This window comes from Podarcis liolepis (assembly GCF_965112155.1).
Source record: "Podarcis liolepis genome assembly, chromosome: 7".
Taxonomy (NCBI): Eukaryota; Metazoa; Chordata; class Lepidosauria; order Squamata; family Lacertidae; genus Podarcis; species Podarcis liolepis.
Window position 1 is genome coordinate 61,359,973 of NC_139561.1, and position 19,913 is coordinate 61,379,885.

The 19,913-nt window shown below is 47.3% G+C and overlaps 1 protein-coding gene across 10 annotated transcripts in view; it reads left to right on the forward strand.

Annotated features, from left to right (window-relative positions):
- Window positions 1-13,744, forward strand: part of ADGRB2 (adhesion G protein-coupled receptor B2) — a 160,342-nt gene extending 146,598 nt beyond the window's left edge. For 7 of the 10 annotated variants that reach the window (XM_083511561.1, XM_083511562.1, XM_083511559.1 and 4 more), the window contains 8 exons: window positions 1,328-1,499; window positions 3,593-3,688; window positions 4,689-4,728; window positions 5,623-6,287; window positions 8,405-8,440; window positions 10,982-11,086; window positions 12,298-12,351; window positions 12,754-13,744. In XM_083511561.1, coding sequence (XP_083367687.1) covers window positions 1,328-1,499; window positions 3,593-3,688; window positions 4,689-4,728; window positions 5,623-6,287; window positions 8,405-8,440; window positions 10,982-11,086; window positions 12,298-12,351; window positions 12,754-12,936 — 1,351 coding nt within the window. In that variant the 3' untranslated portion in view covers window positions 12,937-13,744. Of the gene's footprint in view, window positions 1-1,327; window positions 1,500-3,592; window positions 3,689-4,688; window positions 4,729-5,622; window positions 6,288-8,404; window positions 8,441-10,981; window positions 11,087-12,297; window positions 12,352-12,753 lie in introns of those variants that run through there. The other 3 variants (XM_083511558.1, XM_083511560.1, XM_083511557.1) reach the window with 3 other exon arrangements.
- The last annotated feature ends 6,169 nt before the right edge of the window (window positions 13,745-19,913 follow it).

A 19,913-nucleotide genomic window follows, 5' to 3' on the forward strand; every position in this document is an offset into this window, starting at 1 on the left:
CAATCAGAAGGTGGGCAGTTCGAATCCCTGCAACGGGGTGAGCTCCCGTTGCTCGGTCCCTGCTCCTGCCAACCTAGCAGCTCGAAAGCATGTCAAAGTGCAAGTAGATAAATAGGTACCATTCTGGCAGGAAGGTAAACGGCGTTTCCATGTGCTGCTCTGGTTTGCCAGAACCGGCTTAGTCATGCTGGCCACATGACCCGGGAGCTGTACGCCAGCTCCCTTGGCCAATAAAGCGAGATGAGCGCCACAACCCCAGAGTCGGTCACGACTAGACCTAATGGTCACGGGTCCCTTTACCTTTACCTTACAGAGGTGGCTAACAATTTGTGGCCTAAGGGCCACGTTTACCTTTGGCCCACCCTCCAGGGGCCACATGCCAGAAGTCAGTGTGGACACCCCTAACCCTTACAGGGTGCACACAGCCCCCGCTTCTCATCTAATCCAGGAAGATCAGCTGAGGACATGGGTTATTGCACCCTCCCTTGTTATCAAATGATCACTCTGATGACCAGGGAGGGAGGTGGTTTGTGTCCCCATCATGGCACTGGTATGCATGGAGGAGCCGGGTTTTTTGCAGATCTGATTTTTGTTGTTGGGGCAGAAAAAATGGCAGACAGTGTGACAGATCAGGCCCCTTGACCCGGGGTTTAGCATCCCCTGGTGTACTTGCAAGAAAAGGTGCAGAAGCCATGTAGCTGTTGCCCAGACAGGCAAAGCTATGTGGCAGATAAGTTAGGGTGGGTTGGGGGACTGAGGTAAGAAGCTGAGATGCGGCTAAGACAAGGCTGAGGTGGTTGAAAATGAAGGAAATGAAAATAACCGAACTGCTAGATGCAGGGGAACCTTGGTCTTCCTCGTGGTCCTCATCATTAAAGGCCACCAGAATCCACTAGACATGGGAGAGTGTATCTAACTGCCATGCTCCAACATAGAGCCTTAAGGGACAAGTGGCCAATGCCTCTGACCAGGTGCAGAGTGTGTTCCTTCACTGAAGGAAGCAGGGAGCCCATACATTTTTCATGGTGTCTGCACAGAGCCCAAACATCTGTCTAGAAATATAAGCATAACTGAACAGATCCATATGTTCCTGGAACCCTCCACCCTCTGCCATGTTGCTTAATGTATGCTCATCTGCCAGCACTAAACTGCTTCCTGCCATCACCTTCTGCCCCCTCCCAAACTCCTTTGGTCACCTACCAATCGTATGCAAAGGGGCTCTTGTCGGGTGGCATGGGTGACCCGGCCTGTGTGCATTCCCCTTCTCCTTTGTGATTGGCTCCTGCACCTCTCTCTCACACCTTCTCCCCTCCCGCCCCCCTCCCAGGGCATCGCTATGGAGCTCCTGCGTGGTCCTTCCCCTGCTGGCGCTCACCTGGATGTCGGCTGTGCTCGCCATGACCGACCGGCGCTCCATCCTCTTCCAGGTCCTCTTTGCAGTCTTCAACTCGGTCCAGGGCTTCGTCATCATCACGGTCCACTGCTTTCTGCGCAGAGAGGTGGGCGACATGCACTGCCAATGTGCTGGGACTTTCATTGGGTGTCCTCCTGCTGTGCTTTCTCTTTCCTGAGTCATTATTTTAACAGACAAACACAAAGCACATGAAGGAGAGATCAAAGAATCGTAGAATTGTAGGGGGTCCTTGGATGCAGTACCAAAGATGCAGGAATGTGCTGGTAGACCCTATGGGGATTGAACCTGCAACCCTGGCATTATCAGCACCACACTCTAACGAACTGATGAACTCCTCTCCAAGAGCTGCTGTTGTGTAGTGGTTAGAGCATTGGGCTAGGGCACGGGATACCAGGGTTTTGAATCTCATTGGGTGACCAGGGCCAGTCATCATTTCTCCGCCTAATGTAACTCACAGGGTTCTTGTGATGATAAAATGAGGGGGGGGGAGCCATGTACCCCACCTTGAAATAAAAAAGTGGGATGTAATAATACAATTCTCCAATTTGTAGCTTCTCAAAATTAGGCTGGTTTAACAGGCATCTAAAAAACAAACTAATCCTCAAGCCTTTTTCCATCTCTGATAATAAATTCATATACAGAAAACTTTTTGACATCCCCTCCAAATAAAAACCACTTAGGTCTGCCCCTGCTGGTGCTCCCATTTTTCCTGGGGATGGAACATTTCAGCTCAGCTTTAAGAACAGCAGGTTTTCCCAGTTTTCATTTAGATAATAAGTTGACCTCTTCTGTCTAGCATTTGGGAATCACTGTTCTGCACTGAATTGCACAACCTCCTGCAGGCCATAGGCCACATTCCCTCAGGGGCAGCCTTCCAGGGGCCACATACCAGTGGTAGATGTAGCCAGAGGTAAAAAGTGGGAGAAATAGCAGCAACATAGCCTACATGCAAGCCATGCACAGTCCAGAAGTTTACACCTGCACACCTGGCGGGCAAACAGAGCCATAGAGGGGGTGTGGCCTGGGGGGTCCATGGACCTGATGGAGAGGCCTGGAGGGCCACATTTGGACCCTGGGCCTGAAGTTCCCCACCCCGGCCTACACAGAGGGGGCAGTCGTTTTGATGGGACACAGGGACGGAGAATCCTCCCAATGCATTTATTCCACACACACCTCACTGTTCAAAGCTTTGAGGTTTTTCCCTACTATCAAGCAGTATATAATTTTTATGAAGCAAAAAATAAATAAATGGCCTTTGCCATCCCAAGCCACTTTCATTTGCTGGGGTTCTAAATCAGCCAGTCCAATTAATGGCTGTCTGGGACACGGGTAGAGATTGGCTACATTTCCCTCAGCCTATATGGAGACAACCTTCTTTGTATTTCATCCATATGCACTCTGCAGGCCAGAGTTTTTCTCCCTACCCTTGACTTTTTACACTCCCCCATTTATCTTCGCCCGATGGGTGGTGAGCGACTGCTCCATAAACATAAAGCACAGGCCCCGCAGAGGTGGCCCATGCAACGCCCGCTGCTGCCAGCTGCTTTCCACATCCCTCACTCTCCTGTCAGGAGTGAGGAGCTAGTAACGGCCATGTCCTTGCCACAGATTTGGTCGCTCAGCGGCATTAAGGCTGGCACCGGGGTGCTAAGAAGCTCGTCCAAAACGTCTGGTGTGCTTTAGGCACGCAAGCTGAGCGAGTCACAATTTATGCAGACTAATAAACAAAAGCATTGGGGGGGAGGGGTTGAAGGGAGGCTTGATGCTAGCTCACAAATACTCCCAAGGTAACAGTGTATAAGCAGCAGTAGGAAATTCGTTGCCGCACGATCGGAAGCAGAAACTGATGCAAAGCCCTCCCCAAGCACATGCCACCCGCAGCTCATGCACCTCCATTTTGCTCCGCCCACTCCTGCATCTCTCCCCTTTCCCCCCTCCCGCAGTCACTGGCACGCGGCTCCCGAAAGGTTGCCTACGAGGGAATGTGGCCCTCGGTGTTTGAAAAGGTTCCCCACCCCTAGTCTAGCCGACAGGCGGAGATGGAACCTGATCCTTTCTACTGCCAGTGTTGGCTCTGGTTGGTGGGGGAAGTAGCAACAGAACAGGAGCCAGAGTGAGGAACAAGGTCTGAGGCCTCCAGAGACCTGAGACCACATTGCCTGTCTGTACCTCTCCCAGGTACAAGATGTGGTGAAGTGCCAGATCGGAGTGTGCAAGAGTGACGAGAATGAGAACTCCCCTGACTCCTGCAAGAATGGGCAAGTCCAGATCATGGTGAGTGAGTGTGGGGCCCATGCTGTAGGGTGGGGGAGGAAGAACCGGTCACATGTGCACAAAGGGTGTTGCATCCCCTTCTGGGCCTTTGCAAGCTTGTTTTGGCTGAGTCCTCCTTGATGGGATATTTGCAGGGCTGATGCTGACATGATCTAGAACCTTTCTGGGCACACACAGTAAGGAATGGTCCTTGCTTATAGAGTGCTTCCCACAAGTGTTTTTAAGTATGCTGTCAGTGATTCTTACAAGTGCTCTGTGGCCTAAGCTAATGTTGTTTTTACTACAGAGGAGACACAAAGGTGGACTGGGGCTGATGGCTGTCCTAGTCCAAAACATCTGGAGGGCACCAGGTTAGGGAAGACTGATCTAGGGAGGTTATGTTTACTGAGACTTAAATCACTGGCTTGCATAGCTCAAGCCCTTGGCCACTATGTTTTAGCCTTTCAACACATCCAAGGTGGCAAAACGTGCCATTTTGGAAATGACATTGCTGCCATTTTGGATTAGGCATGTCCATCTTTGATATTGTGTGTGTGTGTGTGTGTGTGTGTGTGTGTGTGTGTAGTCAATCAGTTGTCAGATTTTAACACCACCATGTTGCATATGAACAGGAAAAGACAGCACAATCATTTGAGCTTGGGTGGGTGGGTGGGTTTTATGTGGCATCACCAAAAGAAAATGTTTTAGTCAATCCTAGGCCTACGCAGAGTAGAGGCATTGACTAACTTAGCCCACTGATTTCCTTGAGTGCTCTGAGTAGAATGTAGTTGGCTGCAACTCCCTAAAAATGTTCAAAAAGCACTCGGTCTCCCTTCTCCAGCGTAATATTTATGCCTCTTGAAAGGCTCAAAGCTGGCTAAGGAACATCACTGAGCCACCTTTGTTGCCCACGATGCATTCATTTCTCCACTCCCACCTTCTCTCTGTCTCTTCCTCTCGCTTCCTCTCTCGTCTATCTTTCGTTCTCTCCCTTTCTCCCCCTCTTTCTGTGTTTTTATAGACAGATTTTGAAAAGGATGTTGACCTGGCGTGTCAGACAGGTGAGTCCCTCTTCCTTTCTCCCTGGCACTCGTATGGGTCAGCCAGGGAGGCTTTGGGAAGAGCTTATCATTGAATAGGGAAGGGGCCAGGTTCTTTCTAAGGACATTGCAGAACATGGGCCTCCATATGGAAGAGGGATCAGGAGCATAGTTTTTGGCAAGGATGGTCCTATGCTAGGCAACCAGCCCCTGAGCCCCCCAGGAACAGCACATCCCACAGGCAGGAAGGAAATAGGAAGGGCTAGGTCAAGCTGGTGACAAAAGAGACTAGCTGTCAGTCCCATGAGTTTCCAGCTTAAGGCTCAGGGGGCTTCCGATTAATCACACACACCCAGTATTCACAACTGGCCACAAGGAACTCCCCTGTGCCATGTCATCTACCCAGCTCACAATTTCAGTTCCGTGGTCTTTGGCAACCTGGTCCCCTCCTGATATTTTGCACAGCCAGTTCCCATCATCCCCAGCCAGCATGACCCTAGCATTGTATAGCTATGTTGTCTGGAGCTGACGAGAACTGAAAACCAAAACATTGGGAGGGCACCAGGCTAGCAAATGCCAGCTCGCAGCTTTTGCATGCCCAGAGGTGCCCAGAGACAGTTCCACCTCATCTTCCAGGTTCTTCTGGCCTACCATTCTTTAAGCACACCTGGATCTCCAGGTTCCTGGAAAAACCACTCTTGTTACCTCCATTTATGACAAACGCACCAGCTAACACCCTCCCCTGGTGTGCTCTTCAGACTGAGAAGTGTTCCCACCAAAGGGACTTTTCCACCTTTCTTCCTCCCCCCCCCAGCCCCAAACCCACAGACTGAAGCATTCCCTAAGCACAGGTGCTCCCCTTAATTCTCCCAGAAACTGTTTCATGTTCCATTTGACTGTCCGCTTCCCTCCCAGTCCTCTTCAAAGAGGTTAACACGTGCAACCCAGCCACCATCACGAGCACCTTGTCGCGCATCTCCCTGGATGGGGACGAGGATCCAAAGCTCAACACCAGCTCTGAGGGCAGCCTGGGCTTCTCCACCCTTCCTGGGAATATCCCACCCACTTCCATCCTGGTCCAGGTGCCCAAAATGACACACAACGTGGTGAAAGGGCTCAACGAGCTCAACGACCCTCCTGCCAAGAAGGACGTCAACCTGGATCCAGCTCGGGGGGCGGTGTACCTGTGTGGCGACAGCAGCCTGCGGCAGTTGGACTATGGGTGGCTGCGGCCACAGGAGGCCACCCTGGAGAGCAACTACATGGTGCTGCCACGGCGGACAGTGAGCCTTAAGCCCTTCACCAGGGACGAGGGCAAGCTCAACATTAAACTGGATGACGCGCCAGGCCTGGCCAAGGGCCGCCACCCCATGGAAGCTGAAGCCTACCCCAGCTTTGCCTCCATGGACCACATCAACGTGAACCTGAACCAGCCGTATGGAACGGTCAAGCACCCCTACGGCCTCCAGTTCAAGCAGCACCCGACAGTACGGCAGATCTTGGCCTCAGAGCTGTCGGAGCGCAGCCGCACCATGCCACGCACTGTGCCTGGCTCCGCCATGAAGGTGGGCTCCCTGGAGGTAAGAGGGGCAGTGGGTGGGAGCGGGCCGGGAGCCTGTTTGATGACATGCGGAGGCAGTGGACATGTAGGCCAGCCTCCCCCAATGTAGCACCTACCAAGTATGTTGGACAGCAACTTCCATCAGCTCTGGCCAATACAGTGCTGTGCTGTCTGTAGCTGATGGGAGCAAGGCTGGTGTAGACGCTGTTTTCTCAAAGTGAGAATGGGCATCGAGTCTGCATGCCTACATCTGTATTTATCTGCAGGTCACCACTTTATTGATTTATTTATTTGAAAAGATGTATATACCGCTTGATTGTAATAAAACCTCAAAGCGGTTTACAAAAAGAATAAATTATGCACCCGCTAGAAGAGAGGGTGCGTGGGCAAAATCTATGTCTGTGCAGGTAAATCTATAGAATGATGCACAAGTTGATGGCTTGAGCATGAATACAGGGTGCCACAAAAAGAGGGGAGTGTGAATTAATGCAATGGCTGAGGAATGTTCCAAAGGATGTAAAGGCCAATCTGCAGCAAAGAATACTGAATTATATCAGTTTAGCATCATAGCTCTCCAGCTCCAAAAAAAGAATCCTGGGAACACCAATATGATGAAAGTGCTGGTACACAAGCCTAGTTCTTGCACAGCTACAGTCCCCAGGGTTCGACAGGTGAGCAATTGTGACGTTATTTTTAAGTTTGTAGCATCACTACACCCATTGAAAGTTGAGGTGCCGGCACCAAGCAGAAAGGGTTAAGAATTGTGTGGAGGGAGAGAGTTCTTTCTGCAGTACAGCCTTTGCCATTCTGGTTCCCTACAGATGCTTTGGCATGTGGCTGATGGGAGTTGTAGTCCAAAAATCTGGAGGGCATCGGGTTGCCAAAGGCTACTGCAGTAGACAGAAGTACCCATTCAGACTTTCATGATCAGCATGGAAGGTGACTTTCCCCATCCCACTTTGGCACTCATTTCTATCCTCCAAAGGACCCTACACATCAGTGTGGAGACCAGCTGGTTTTGCTTCATCTCTTTTTATCCACTCTTCACCAAATGTGGCATTTGCTCAGTGTCCTTTCCCACCCCCCACTTTGTTTGCAAAACAGATTCCCTGCAGCTGTGAAAAGGCAGATTTTGGGGGGTTTCCACCCTCAAGTCTGGCTTCTCAAAGGAGAAAAGAAGTCACTGCAGACAAAGCTGATTGTGGGAATAACCTCCCATTAATTAAGAGTTGGCTTCAGCTCACCAGCAGTTGCTAATGAATACGCATATGTGCGCCCACAGTTTTTGTGCAAAGCCACAGGCAGTAGCTTTTCTGAATTGGGAAGAGAAATGTGGCTTTCTGGGGGAGCGGAAGAGTTTCTCAGCTACCAATAAGAACCTAAGAAGAACCCGGCTGCAGCATCAGGCCAATGGCCCATCTAATCCATCTATATACTGATCTCACAGTGGTCAACCAGGAGCCTATGTGAAGCTGAAAGCAGGATGTGGGTGCATTGGCGATCCCCCCAGTTGTGATTTAAACTATGTACTGTGTGAAGAAATACTTTTGTTTTGTCTATCTACCCTGTGCCTTCCAGCATTGAGCTTCATTGGATGGGCCCAAACTCTACAATTATGAAATAGGGAGGGGAGAAACCCTTTAGCCACACCAAGCATAATTTTATGCTGCCCTATCATGCCTCTTCTTACTCATCTTTTTTTCCAAACTGAAAAGTCCTAAACGTTGTAACCATTACATGGGTCAATTCCCATTTGGTTGCTACCTAAATCTCTCTAGTCAACTGGAAACAGGAAGTGCCAGTCAAACTGCCTCAGGAATTTTGGGTTGGGACCCTTGCCTCTCGTTGCTTTTGTGCTGCTGCCATAATGGCTTGGGTCTTTCCTTCTCCTCTTCCCCCTAAAATACTTTGACAGACTTCCACTCCAATCCTCCCATCCCAAGTCATGTTGATAGGCCTCCTTTCTTCTCTATGTGCTATTAGGCTTTGGGGGGCCTGCCCTCCTCCCATACATGTGCTCTCCAGAACTTCGTATCTCTAAATGCTGAACAAATTAGTAAAGGCTTCTTTCCCTCCTTTCCTTTCCCCCCTTTTTTGCATCCGTTTCCTTTGTGGTATGCCTACATCCCTCCCCAGAGAAAAAGACTGCGGTACTCTGACCTGGATTTCGAGGTAAGTGCCTGCCCAGTCTTCTCTTCTTCCTGATGTCACAAAGAGACCTCCTTTGACCCAACGAGATTATTCTTGTGCTCTGCACAGCAGTTGTCTATATGATACAGATCTCTATCAGTTTCAGTTTGTTACAGACTTAAACTGGTTTAAGAATAATTCCCTCTCCTACACTCGCCCCACAGAACCTCAGGAAGTGTAGTTCTGAGCCCAGGAGGCCTATGAATTTCCAGCTATTCATGTCAAGCAAGAGTTCCCAGGATTCTTTGGAGGAAGGTTGTGTCAGTGATGCTGGTCTCAAACCAATTAGGTTTGTAGTCTGGATATACGGCATGCCCCTCCAGACTCCTGTTGTTGTTGGGTATATTTTGCAAGCTGTCCTTAATACAGCAATAGTTCGTTAGTGGTGGATTTATACTGGACCACCCACACGCCATTCTACTTTATTAGTTGTTCTGCAATGCTTCCCTAATGTTATCACATTGTTGCTAGTCTGGAGGGGGATCTCTTGAGCTATAGTATTGAAAGCAGCATCATGTGTAACCACCCCAATACAGTCATGAGCACAACTACAGTGGTGCCCCACAAGACGAATGCCTCGCAAGACGGAAAACTCGCTAGCCGAAACAGTTTTCCGTTTTGGAGGTGCTTTGCAAAACGAATCTCCTATGGGCTTGCTTCGCAAGACGAAAATGTCTTGCGAGTTCCTGCGGTTCCCCCCCCCCCCTTTTTCTAAGCCGCTAAGCCGCTTATCAGCTGATCCGATAAGCCGCTAAAAGCCGCTAATAGCGCTAATCCGCTAATCCGTCAATGGGCTTGCTTCGCAAGACGAAAAAACCGCTAGACGAAGAGAATCACAGAACGGATTCTTTTCGTCTTGCGAGGCACCACTGTAATCATGTGACAAGTTAGAGAAGGTTTGGGCCAGCTGGTGTGTGGGTATGTAAAGAGACAAAACAGGATTGGGGAGAGAACCTCCACCCCACCCCTTTACTTAAGGCTCTCTCTTCTCAGAAGCCCAGTCATTTTCTGGAGAGTCTCATATGTCATGCAGGAGGAAGGGAGTAGGCACCACAATACCCATTTTGTTTATTTCCTCTCTCAAGCCTCTTTTCCTGGTTCTGATTTAAGCATAATCTGATGAAATAGGCCCCCAAGTTTTATAACAGGCAATAAAGAGCGTTAGCAGTTGATTAAAATGCCGGAGCCAGAGATGCGAGTATTTTAGCTGAGTTTATGGGGGAAGAGGTAATATCCTTCCACTTACTGCGAAAGGTTTGATAGTGGGGTGCAGCTCCAGCCAGCCTTAAAGGCTCATCATCAACTGATTTCCGCCCATAAACGTTGACCTGACAGACTCTCTGGTCGTTGATCTGAGGAAAAGAAAAACAACACTCTGGGCCATCCTGCCAGCCACTTAACATCCAGCAGGGGAGAGGCAATAGCTTTCCGGAGCATTGACACAAGGTATGATAAGGACCTTCCAGGCTGCACCCACCTCATCCTGTGAACAGAATTTGCTAGGCTTTGTAGTGCTTCAGGAACCTGCAACAGCCTGAGACCACAACAGGACACAAGGAATGAGAAAACCACAGGGAACAATGCCTCTTTCAGACCGCCTAAAGCTCTCTTAAAAACTACTGCCTGTCTCCAGCCAGCCCCGGTTCTTTGTGAGTGGAAATTCAACAATGCCTTTGAATTTCCCCTTCAAAAACTAAAAGGATATATTGCAGAGGTTAGAGTAGATGACCCTCTAGGTCCCTTCCAACTTTACAATTCTATGATGGAGTTTGCTTCATGCTTGTTATCTAAGTGGCTACTCCTTGTGCCACACTAATCAGGATAATATATTTATTATTAGTATATTATTGGTCATCCCAGCTCACCTGATCTGGGGAAATAAACAGATTTTCCCTTAAGAGCACAAAACTCTTCTGGTTCAAAAATCTTCAGAACAGCCCTGCAATGTTGACCAGTACTGATCATCCTCATCATCTGCAACAAGGATGTGGGGCATTTTTCGGCCTGAGGGCTGTATTCCCTTCTGGACAACCTTCCGGGGTGAGGGGAACCTGCCAGGGTGAAAGGCAAAAAAGTGGGTGGAGCAATGGAGGTGACTCTTCTTCTCTCTTTTTTTAGCATTAAGGTACATTCCAGCCATGCAAATGTCAGAGCTTACACACACATACACAAAAGGCATTATCACAGTTCAGAGAATGCTGAGCTAGAAGGACCAATAGTCTAATGCAGCATCTTCCTGCGTTGCAAGCAAAAGTGCTTGGGGAGGAGGGTGTGCAGGAGGGATGTGAACAGAGGAGGAGTCTGCGGAAGTCCACATGAGGTTCTCCACTCCTGCTGCACAAGCAAGTGCTGGCTTAAGGCTGCCAAGGGAGTCCAAGGCTCAGGCTGGGATGCGTAAGGGGCTCCTTACATTTCATGTGCTTTGAACCATCCAGAGTTGCTTTGGGGAGATGAGCTCCTGTGCCCACTGACTTCTCTGCTCTTTCTCTGCTCTCTCTCCCTCCCCTCTCGGGACTTCTGCAGAAAGTCATGCATACAAGAAAGCGCCACTCAGAACTTTACCACGAGCTGAATCAAAAGTTCCACACACTGGACCGGTATCGGGCTCCAGCTACCAACGCAGCAAAGGTAAGAATGGGAGGAAAGCAAAGGAACAAAATCCTTCCTCATTAAGGCTTGGAGAGCATCTGGCAACAGTATTGAGCATGGCTTAATCTAATTGGCGGGGGTGGGGGGTGGTTCAAACACAGCACCTGTTTTGAATACCTCTGGAACATGTGACACCATAATGCTCCTGAGCATATGCAGAAGTCAGGGCAGATGAAATAACTGAATTGGTGCAACACGGATTTCACATTTGGGGTTCGTTTGGACAGGATGACCACTGGTGTGTTTTTAAAAGAAAGTTGCACTAAAACATGAAAGATTAAAAAAAGGAGTCTCATGGCACCTTAAAAACTAGGATTCTTATTATGGACCAATAGAGTCAACTTCTTGATGAACAGAATTGAATTTCTTTGGGTCTGAATAGAGACAATGGTTTTCTCTCCCAATACTATACTCACCTGCTATATAGGAGGCATCCACAGTAGGGTGTTTCTGAAGGCAGCTAAGAGGACATTGGGTTGTATCCAACTAAGTTTTACTCAGAGTTGACCTGTTGAAGTTAAAGAACTTAAGTTAGTCATGTCCATTATCTCCAAACAGGACTAGCATTGCATCCAACCCATTTGTTTGCTTGGGCTTTTCTGCAACTACATTATTGGCCAATTTTAGATAGTGTACATATCCCCAGCATTGTTTAGAGTTTGCTGTTGATTTTATTTAGATTTTATGCTCTTAACACTTGAGTGATGAATTTTGTTCTATAAACCACTTTGGGGTCCTAGAATGGATTTTAATAAATAAAACAATAAATAATTGCACTGCCAAATTGTTTGTCACTTATAACTGCTATTGGAAAAGGATCACTGTGCTTCTCTTACATGTATTCTGGCTCTAATTGAACTGTCACTATCTGTACTTTTTCTGTTGTTTCCCCCTGACCAACTCCAACCATCCACACTGCTTACAATTCCACCCCTGTTACAACCATGTGAATAGCTAAGCTGTGCCTGCAACTGAGGATGGTTAAAAAGCAGATTAAATGTGGAGACAAGAGGAAAACACACTACAAAGTGACATAGACTAGGAATCCTCCGATTCACCCATCCTTAGTGTAAACTCTGCTGAATTCCACACCAAGAAATACCACAGCTTGGGCCCAGGTTGTGTTGGATCACAGAGTGGGAGGCGAGGCATAGTCTATGGGCTTAATTCTTCTTGTTGTTCTCACACAGAGAGAAAAGCGGTGGAGCGTCTCTTCAGGGAGTGGGGAAAAGAATATGCCTGGCGTAAGTTTTTGTTATCCTTTGATAATGGGAGAGAGGAAGGAAGAAGAGAGATGCATTATGGGAGAGGATTTGCTGGTGCTGGCCACCTAATATACAAAGTAGGAAACAGGCCAAAGCCATCAAGAAGAGCGCCTGTAGCTTCTAAAGGTATTGCTGAGTCCACAGGACACCAGAGAGCCTTGGCAAAGGCAATTGCTATATGTAGAGAATACCACAGTCATGCTATGAAGGGTTTTGGACAGGATTCCAGTCCCACCTGGAGGCATCCTTGTATGTGCTCTGCTACAGTCATTTCTGGGCCAGCCATTTTCAGCGGAAGCCGCTTTGTGTATCTTGTGCGGTTTATTTTTCACTCTGTAGCCTAACAGCACCCCTCCCCTTCACTCTCTCTTCTTTCCCCAGCAGGAAGTCACCAGCCCAGAGAGCCGGCAGCAGAAGCAGAAGTCTTGGAGCACCTTCAAGGCCATGACGCTGAGCTCCCTGCCCTCCAAGCACCGGGAGAAACTGGAGCTGCACTCCGCCGACTGGGAGAAGCATTGCATGAGCCTGGATCTATCCGAGGGGGACTTCCAGACAGAAGTGTGAGCCTCGTGAACTCTGGGATTTATCGATCTATAAATATATATAAATATATATATATATTTTCACACTGACACTTTGGAAAAAGAAGACAAAAAGAAAAGACAGCTCCATCCCCTTCCGGCGGTTTTACTGAGGAGGGGGGCAGTTTTGGAAACAGTGACCACCTCTTTGAATGGTCCTCGAGAGGAGGAGGAGGAGAGGGGGCGGGATAGCAGGAGCTGCACCCTCCCCAAGTGTCACAAAGGCACAGCCATGCACACACCCCACATAAGCACTTGCTCCACTTGGAGGTCATGATGAGGCGGGGAGGCATTCACACACAGAGAGAAAGACACACACCTTCTGCCAGCCCCTCTTTTTCCCCGTGCAGTGATTCACTGCAGGATCCAAAAGCGCTCACACAATCACGCCAGCGGCTGTTCCGGCCTCAGGACTTGGAGGGGCAGGGGCAGCTTTTCCCCCACTTGGGGGCAAGAGAACCAATCTTAACTCTTTTCTATCTGGACCTTTCCTCACGCCATGCACTGTGTGCACGGCCAGCAGTCTGGGATAGCTGTCGCCACTGCCCTGTGTCTCCCCGTTTGAGACTCGGCTCCTTGCACTGTCCTCCCTCCAGCACCAGATCTCCCTGCCTGGGCAGCGGGGGAGAAGACCTGACTCCTTCTCTGCCCCATTCTGCCCCAGGTCGAATCTGAGTCTCCCTCCCTACCTGGAGCACCCTCCCCATGTCTTCCTTCCCCATCCTCACCTGCTCTATCCCAGGCCGGGCGGGCGCTATGTTTGTTGGAAATAAAACATTCACTCTGTGGAACTTTTGCTGCTGTTTCGTTCTTGGTTTTACTGCTCTTTGACCGATGATGTAAGAACAAGCACAGGGCGCGCTGCCTTATACCAAATCAGTATATGGCTTGCGAAAATTCATTAACAGTAATATACCAAAATTCAACACCTTCTAATACTTAAGAGTCTTAAATGATATTTACAATGCCAAAATAACATACACAACTCAATATTTCAAACCCAACCAGTCCAATATTCTTGCAATAAGTCCAAGCAGTGCTTTTTTTGGGGGGGGGCGTAAACCTCTAAACATTTTGTGAATCTAAGTTTGGCCTCATTGAAGGGCAGTATTTCAATATGAGTAGGAAAATGAGAGTACCCCTAAACGGTTTTTTAGAAAAAAAGCACCGAGTCCAAGAGAATAACTCTCTATTTTTCTATATTTGTTGCTGATGTGATTCCGATGAAACTCCAGCAACAATATAACTTAATATCAACCTCTGTTTCATAAATCTTCCTCTGGTCAGCCCGAAATGGAACTATGCAATGGCAATTCAATGCTCCACCAAATAGGTGAACTCCAGCCTTGAGAAGGCACTCTTTTCAAAGAAAGCAAAGCTGGCTCATGCTTGAGCAGCTGTCCTTGTTTTTTGCATTGACAGCGAAGTAGCAAAATTTGGGGGCTTACTAAACCCTTAACAAGCCTCCATAGTGGATATTATTGGGCAGTCTTCAGCCTGGAAGGTAACACAGGTTGGGAGGCTTGTTCTCCCTTAAAAAGGGGGAGGTAATATCGTGTGCAATTTTGATCTGCCCTCCCCAGTTTGTGACCTGCTAAGCCCAATGTAGCCCACCAGCTTGCTGTGGGGTCCTTCCAGGTGCTTGAAATGCAGGCTTCTGATCAGACAGTAAAACTGGACCTTAGGTGCGTCACCATACCTGGCTAGTGGACTGCATTTTACTTAGAATCATAAAATCGTAGAGTTGGAAAGGACCAAGAGGGTCATCTGTTCCAACCCCTTGCAATAAAAGAATCTTTTGCCCAATGCGGGACTCGAACCCACAACCCTGAACTGTTCCTCAGAAGGCTTGGTTTCCAGACCCTTGACCATCTCGGTCACCCTCCTCTGCACACATTCCAGCTTGTCAATACCTTCCTTAAATTGTGGTGCTCAGAAATGGGCACAGGACTCGGGGGGTGGTATGACCAAGACAGAACAGAGTGGTGCTATTACTTCCCTTGATAGGTACACTGTTGGTTGTGGGTATCTAGAGTTTCAGACGGGACTTTCCCAGCCCTATTAAGAGATGCGAGGGATCAAACTTAGGATGGATGCAAGTCTCAGGATTTTTGCACATCACAGAACCTGGATTCCTTGAACACAGGGGAACTCTGGCTACACACTACTTAGGTCATATATATCACAGTGACAATGTATCTGAGTGAGGTTTTGCACACCCCTGGGCTGGCGCTGTTTATTTCTGCTGGGCTCCAGAGTACCCTGAAAGGAAAATGACAAAATGACTGTGCATCTTCAGCTGCTCCGCACGTTTCCAGAGGCAGCGGGGAAAGCAAAAACTGTTTGACAATAAATACAGCCAGTGGGGAGTTTGGAGAACACCTTCAGCCTGAGTCACCTTGTTAGAACAGATGGGAAGCAGCCACATTGGACTGGTTCCTTGGGAGGGCTCTGCTGCCAAGTGCAGGCTCTGCTTGGCAGCTGTTCCAGCGCAACACAAAAGGAAGAAGGGAAGAGCGGCGATTATTGATCCTTCCTTGCCCAGAAAGAGGAGGAGATGGAGGAGGTGGAGGAGGAGTCTAGAACTGCTGGCAATTTCCAACCCAGCTGCAGTTCAGAGTTTGCAGATTTGGTTGGGAAATGGTGTTTTCTGAAATGAGGGGAGGCACCAAACACAATCTGTGGCATGCCCCATCTGTCCACACCACCGCCCTGTCCTCCAATCAGGCCTTCAGATGGGGCTGAAGTGAAACAACTCACACGCCTCCCAATTGTAACTGGTGAATCTAGAAAGCTCTTTCTGTTATTATTTGGTGGGGGCACCCTTTAAACTGGTTTGTCTGCATTTGGAAAGATCTTATTGGTGGTACTGCCCCCCCTTGTTTCTTTTTATCGACCTTCAGGTGTTTGCAATTTATCAAAAGGTTTCTATCTTGGTTTTCATTCACAAAAGAAATTCTGAAGCAGTTCAGACAATAATAAAATGTAAGACTATCCAATAAAAAAATAATCAATAAAGTTAACACAATAAGCAAGGTAAGTGGTTATTAACAATATTACGGATCAGAGAAAGCCTGGCTCAGGGTTCTGAATAGAAGCTCCCATCCTCAGCTACCATTGGCTATGATGACTGGGGCTGATGGGAGTTCTGAAGGGGTATGTGCTGGCTACCTGTGGCCCAAGTGAACAGGTAGGTCTTTAACAACAACAACAACAACAAAATTCTTATACCCCACCCATCTGACTGCCCCAACCACTCTAGGCAGCTTCCAACAAAAATACAGAGGGAAAGAAGAAGGATAAGGAAAACCTAACCTAACCAAACCATCAAGCCTTAAAAACTTCCCCAAGCAGGGCTTCCTTCAGATGTCTACAAAAAGTTATATAGTTGTTTAACTTTTTGACATCTGCTGGGAAGGTGTTCCACAGGGTGGTGCCTTGTAATTTCACTTCTCACAATGGGGAAACTGCCAGAAGGCCCTCTGAGCTGGACATCAGTGTACGGGCTGAACAATGAGGGTGGAGGCACTCCTTCAGGTATACAGGGCCAAAGCCATTTAGGGATTTAAAGGTAAGGTCAACACCAACACTTTGAATTGTGTTTAGAAACATACCGCAAGGCAACATGGATCTTTTAAAACCAGTGTTATATGGTCCCAGCAGCTGCTCCCAGTCACCAGTCTAGCTGTCGCATTCTGGATTAGTTGTAGTTTCTGAGTCAAAGCTAACCGTGTAGAGCGCATTGCAGTAGTTCAAGTGGAAGATAACCAAACCATGTACTACTCTGGCGAGACATGGTTGGTGTTCACCAGATCTCAATAAGGAAGAGTATTCCTAATGGTAAGTGCTACCATGGAGAAGCCCCTCCTGTGTGCCCCTACCAGATGGGTGTCTGGAGGGTATTGTATGGTCAGGAGGACCCCAACCACAGACCAGAGAACAGTCTCTCAGATAACATGGCCTCTCAGACAACAAGACCAACACTTTAAACCTAGTTTGGTTATTGATTGGCAACCAAGACAGGTCATTCAGTGCAGGAGATTATGAGTTGCCCAACAGGGTGCACCACTGTGAGATCCCAACTCCCATTCACCCCAGTCACCATTGTCCAGTGATCAGAGATGGTGGCAGTGGCAGTTCTGCAATGTCTGAAGAGCCACAGGATCCTCTTCCTTGTTTTGAAAGCTACCAGCAGTGAGGGCCACCACACACACAAACACATGTTTAGAACAGATGCTGTGTATCTGGCAAAGGCATTTAAAAGCCCGAAGAAAGGGAGGATGTAATTCTCTAATTCCATAATAGGGTTGCCTCTTTATGCCCTTCCATTAAAAAAAAATGGATTTTTTTAAAGGGCCTAGGCCAAAGAAAAATAATAATTCAGAGTTCCTGGAACCAGGTCCATGGGAAGTTGATGTATGGAGGATTCTGTCCTGGAACAGAGTTCTGGAGTTGATTAATTCCTGCTCTATGAGGCCATGAACAAGAAAAAGTCCTAAACACAGCACACTCACCCATTAACACCAGCCCCACCAGTTTTGTCTGCATCACCCAATCCACTGTGTGCCTCTTGGCTTTCCTTGGACACTGCTAATTTGCTGCCTCCTGTAATAGCTGGCCATGTGGTGCTGAAGCATCTGGCTGGGTTTTCTAATGAGACTGACCCCAGACAGTTCCTGAGAACTGCAGACTTTTAAAAACAGGTTTGATATGTGGGAGTAAGATTTAATCCAAGTCTATAATGGGCAGACAGGTTAGCAATAAGAGACCACACTGCTAAAAGCAGAGACACCAGAGCTTTATACAAAGGGAGTGTTCAGTTTCTTGTTACCCTCTGTTCCTTCATTATGAAGTTCCTGCTCAGGCCAGGGGATAAATGCAGGCTTTCAGGACTCTGACCAGGCCAGGCTTCTCAGCGACTCCTGCTTCTGGAGTGTCTGAGCCAGGCTGGAATGTGTCCTCAAATGTGTTCTGTAGTGATGCCTCTGGCTCACCTGAATGGAAGATGGAGAGATTGGGGGGCAGGTGTGATTGGGACAGCTGTTGATGTAGGAATGGGTTTAAGCACTGGGAGAGGATATATATTGTTAAGTTATTATCCTTGCTCATGTGAGTAAGATTAGTAGAGTACCACTCTTTGCGGCTTAAATTTAGAAGCTAAAACAAGGTTGATTTAACCTTCTGTAGCACCCTGCTTGTGGTTAACACTTAGCTGGAATGAAATATTCAACGCAGCAATAGAGAAATTAAAATAATAATTTATTTGTCAGACAAATAAATGAGAGGCACAGTGGTATATGGTTCCCAAGCTCTGGCCTGGCCTCCTGCCATTATGGCCAGCACTTATATTCCCTTAATCCAGCCCCCTTTGCTCCTCCTGTGGCTGCCTCTGTCCAATCAGCCTGGTTGAAATTCCTATTGGTTGTTTGCTAGAACCAATCACAAAAGATACACCCATATCCTCCTGTCCTTATATGGAACACAAAGAGCTATATATTGTTACATCTATAAATGACAAATAAGTAGTAATATATCTTACATGTGTCTCAACAAGGAATCTTAATTACCAGCTCACCTCTTGCCCTCCTTGCCCTATTGCCTTCTAAAACAAATGGTTAATCTTAAATTTTTATCTTAAACATATGTCAAGGATCTTGAGTTCACATCAACATTGAAAGATCTCCTTCATTTGAAGGTTTCTAAGCAAATGCCTGACAACTATATATCAGGAGTGCTCGATGGCGTCTCCTGTCTGGCAGGGGGGCTAGGCTGGTGGCTGACTTAATTTCAGGATAAATACAACTCTTACAACTATATGAAATAAGAATCTAGCATTTCTTAAATCCTTTGCATAATTACATTTAAGCCAATATATTTAATACATAACATAGGTAGCCTTTTAAAAGGAATAAGGCCTTTGTAAAGTAAAAAAGGAACTCAGTAAAAAACAGCTTCAAAAGAAGCCTCTTCAGTTTACACCCCCCCTTCAGCCAGCTGCTTTTCCCATTAGCTCTTCCCAACATTTATTGCCCTTTAACTCTCTCAGTTTAAGAAAGAAACAGCTTTAGAAAAGACTTCCCAAAAATGCTCTCTTTCTGCCAGCTAGATGCTTCTCCATTGCTCTTGGCCTTTTTAACCTTAGGAAGAAGATCTGGCTCATTTTACTGGGAGGCACATTGGTATTATTTTACTATTTACTCATTCCTAATTATGTTTATCTCTGCCTTTTTTATCTTCTGTAACATGTAGGGTCAGTGTCCTCGCTCTCAGCCTGTAATTCCCCCTTTTACGACTTTGAGAATTGTTTTCTGCTATAAATCAAGGGGCCCCTTGTCTAGGAGGAAAACATTGCCAAGGTTCTCTAAGCAGCTGGTCTTCTGCCTGGCATGAAACTTTTGAAAATCTTTAAGCTCTCTTTAATATACAAGCCCCGATCAAACATTAATAAAATGCAGGCTTATGATTAGATGCCTCACTTCTAGAAACAATAATCCAGGATGCTTTAAGGCAAACTTGATTTTTCTGGTATTACTAGGGTTGATTTTTATATATATAGGAAAACCCAAATAGGTATTACCCCATTTCCCCTCCTTAAAAACTTCAACCACAAACACATTGTTTTGTGAAGAAATAAAAGTAGTATTTACTTACATAATCTAGGTCTCGAAACATCAGCTATAGTAGCAAAATGAAGGCAGGTTTATAACTACAGTGGTATCTCGGGTTAAGAACGTAATTCATTCTGGAGGTCTGTTCTTAACCTGAAACTGTTCTTAACCTGAGGTACCACTTTAGCTAATGGGGCCTCCCGCTGCCACCGTGCCACCGCTGCACGATTTCTGTTTTCATCCTGAAGCAAAGTTCTTAACCCAAGGTACTATTTCTGTAGCGGAGTCTGTAACCTGAAGTGTCTGTAGCCTGAAGCGTCTGTAACCCGAGGTACCACTGTACTATGTTACA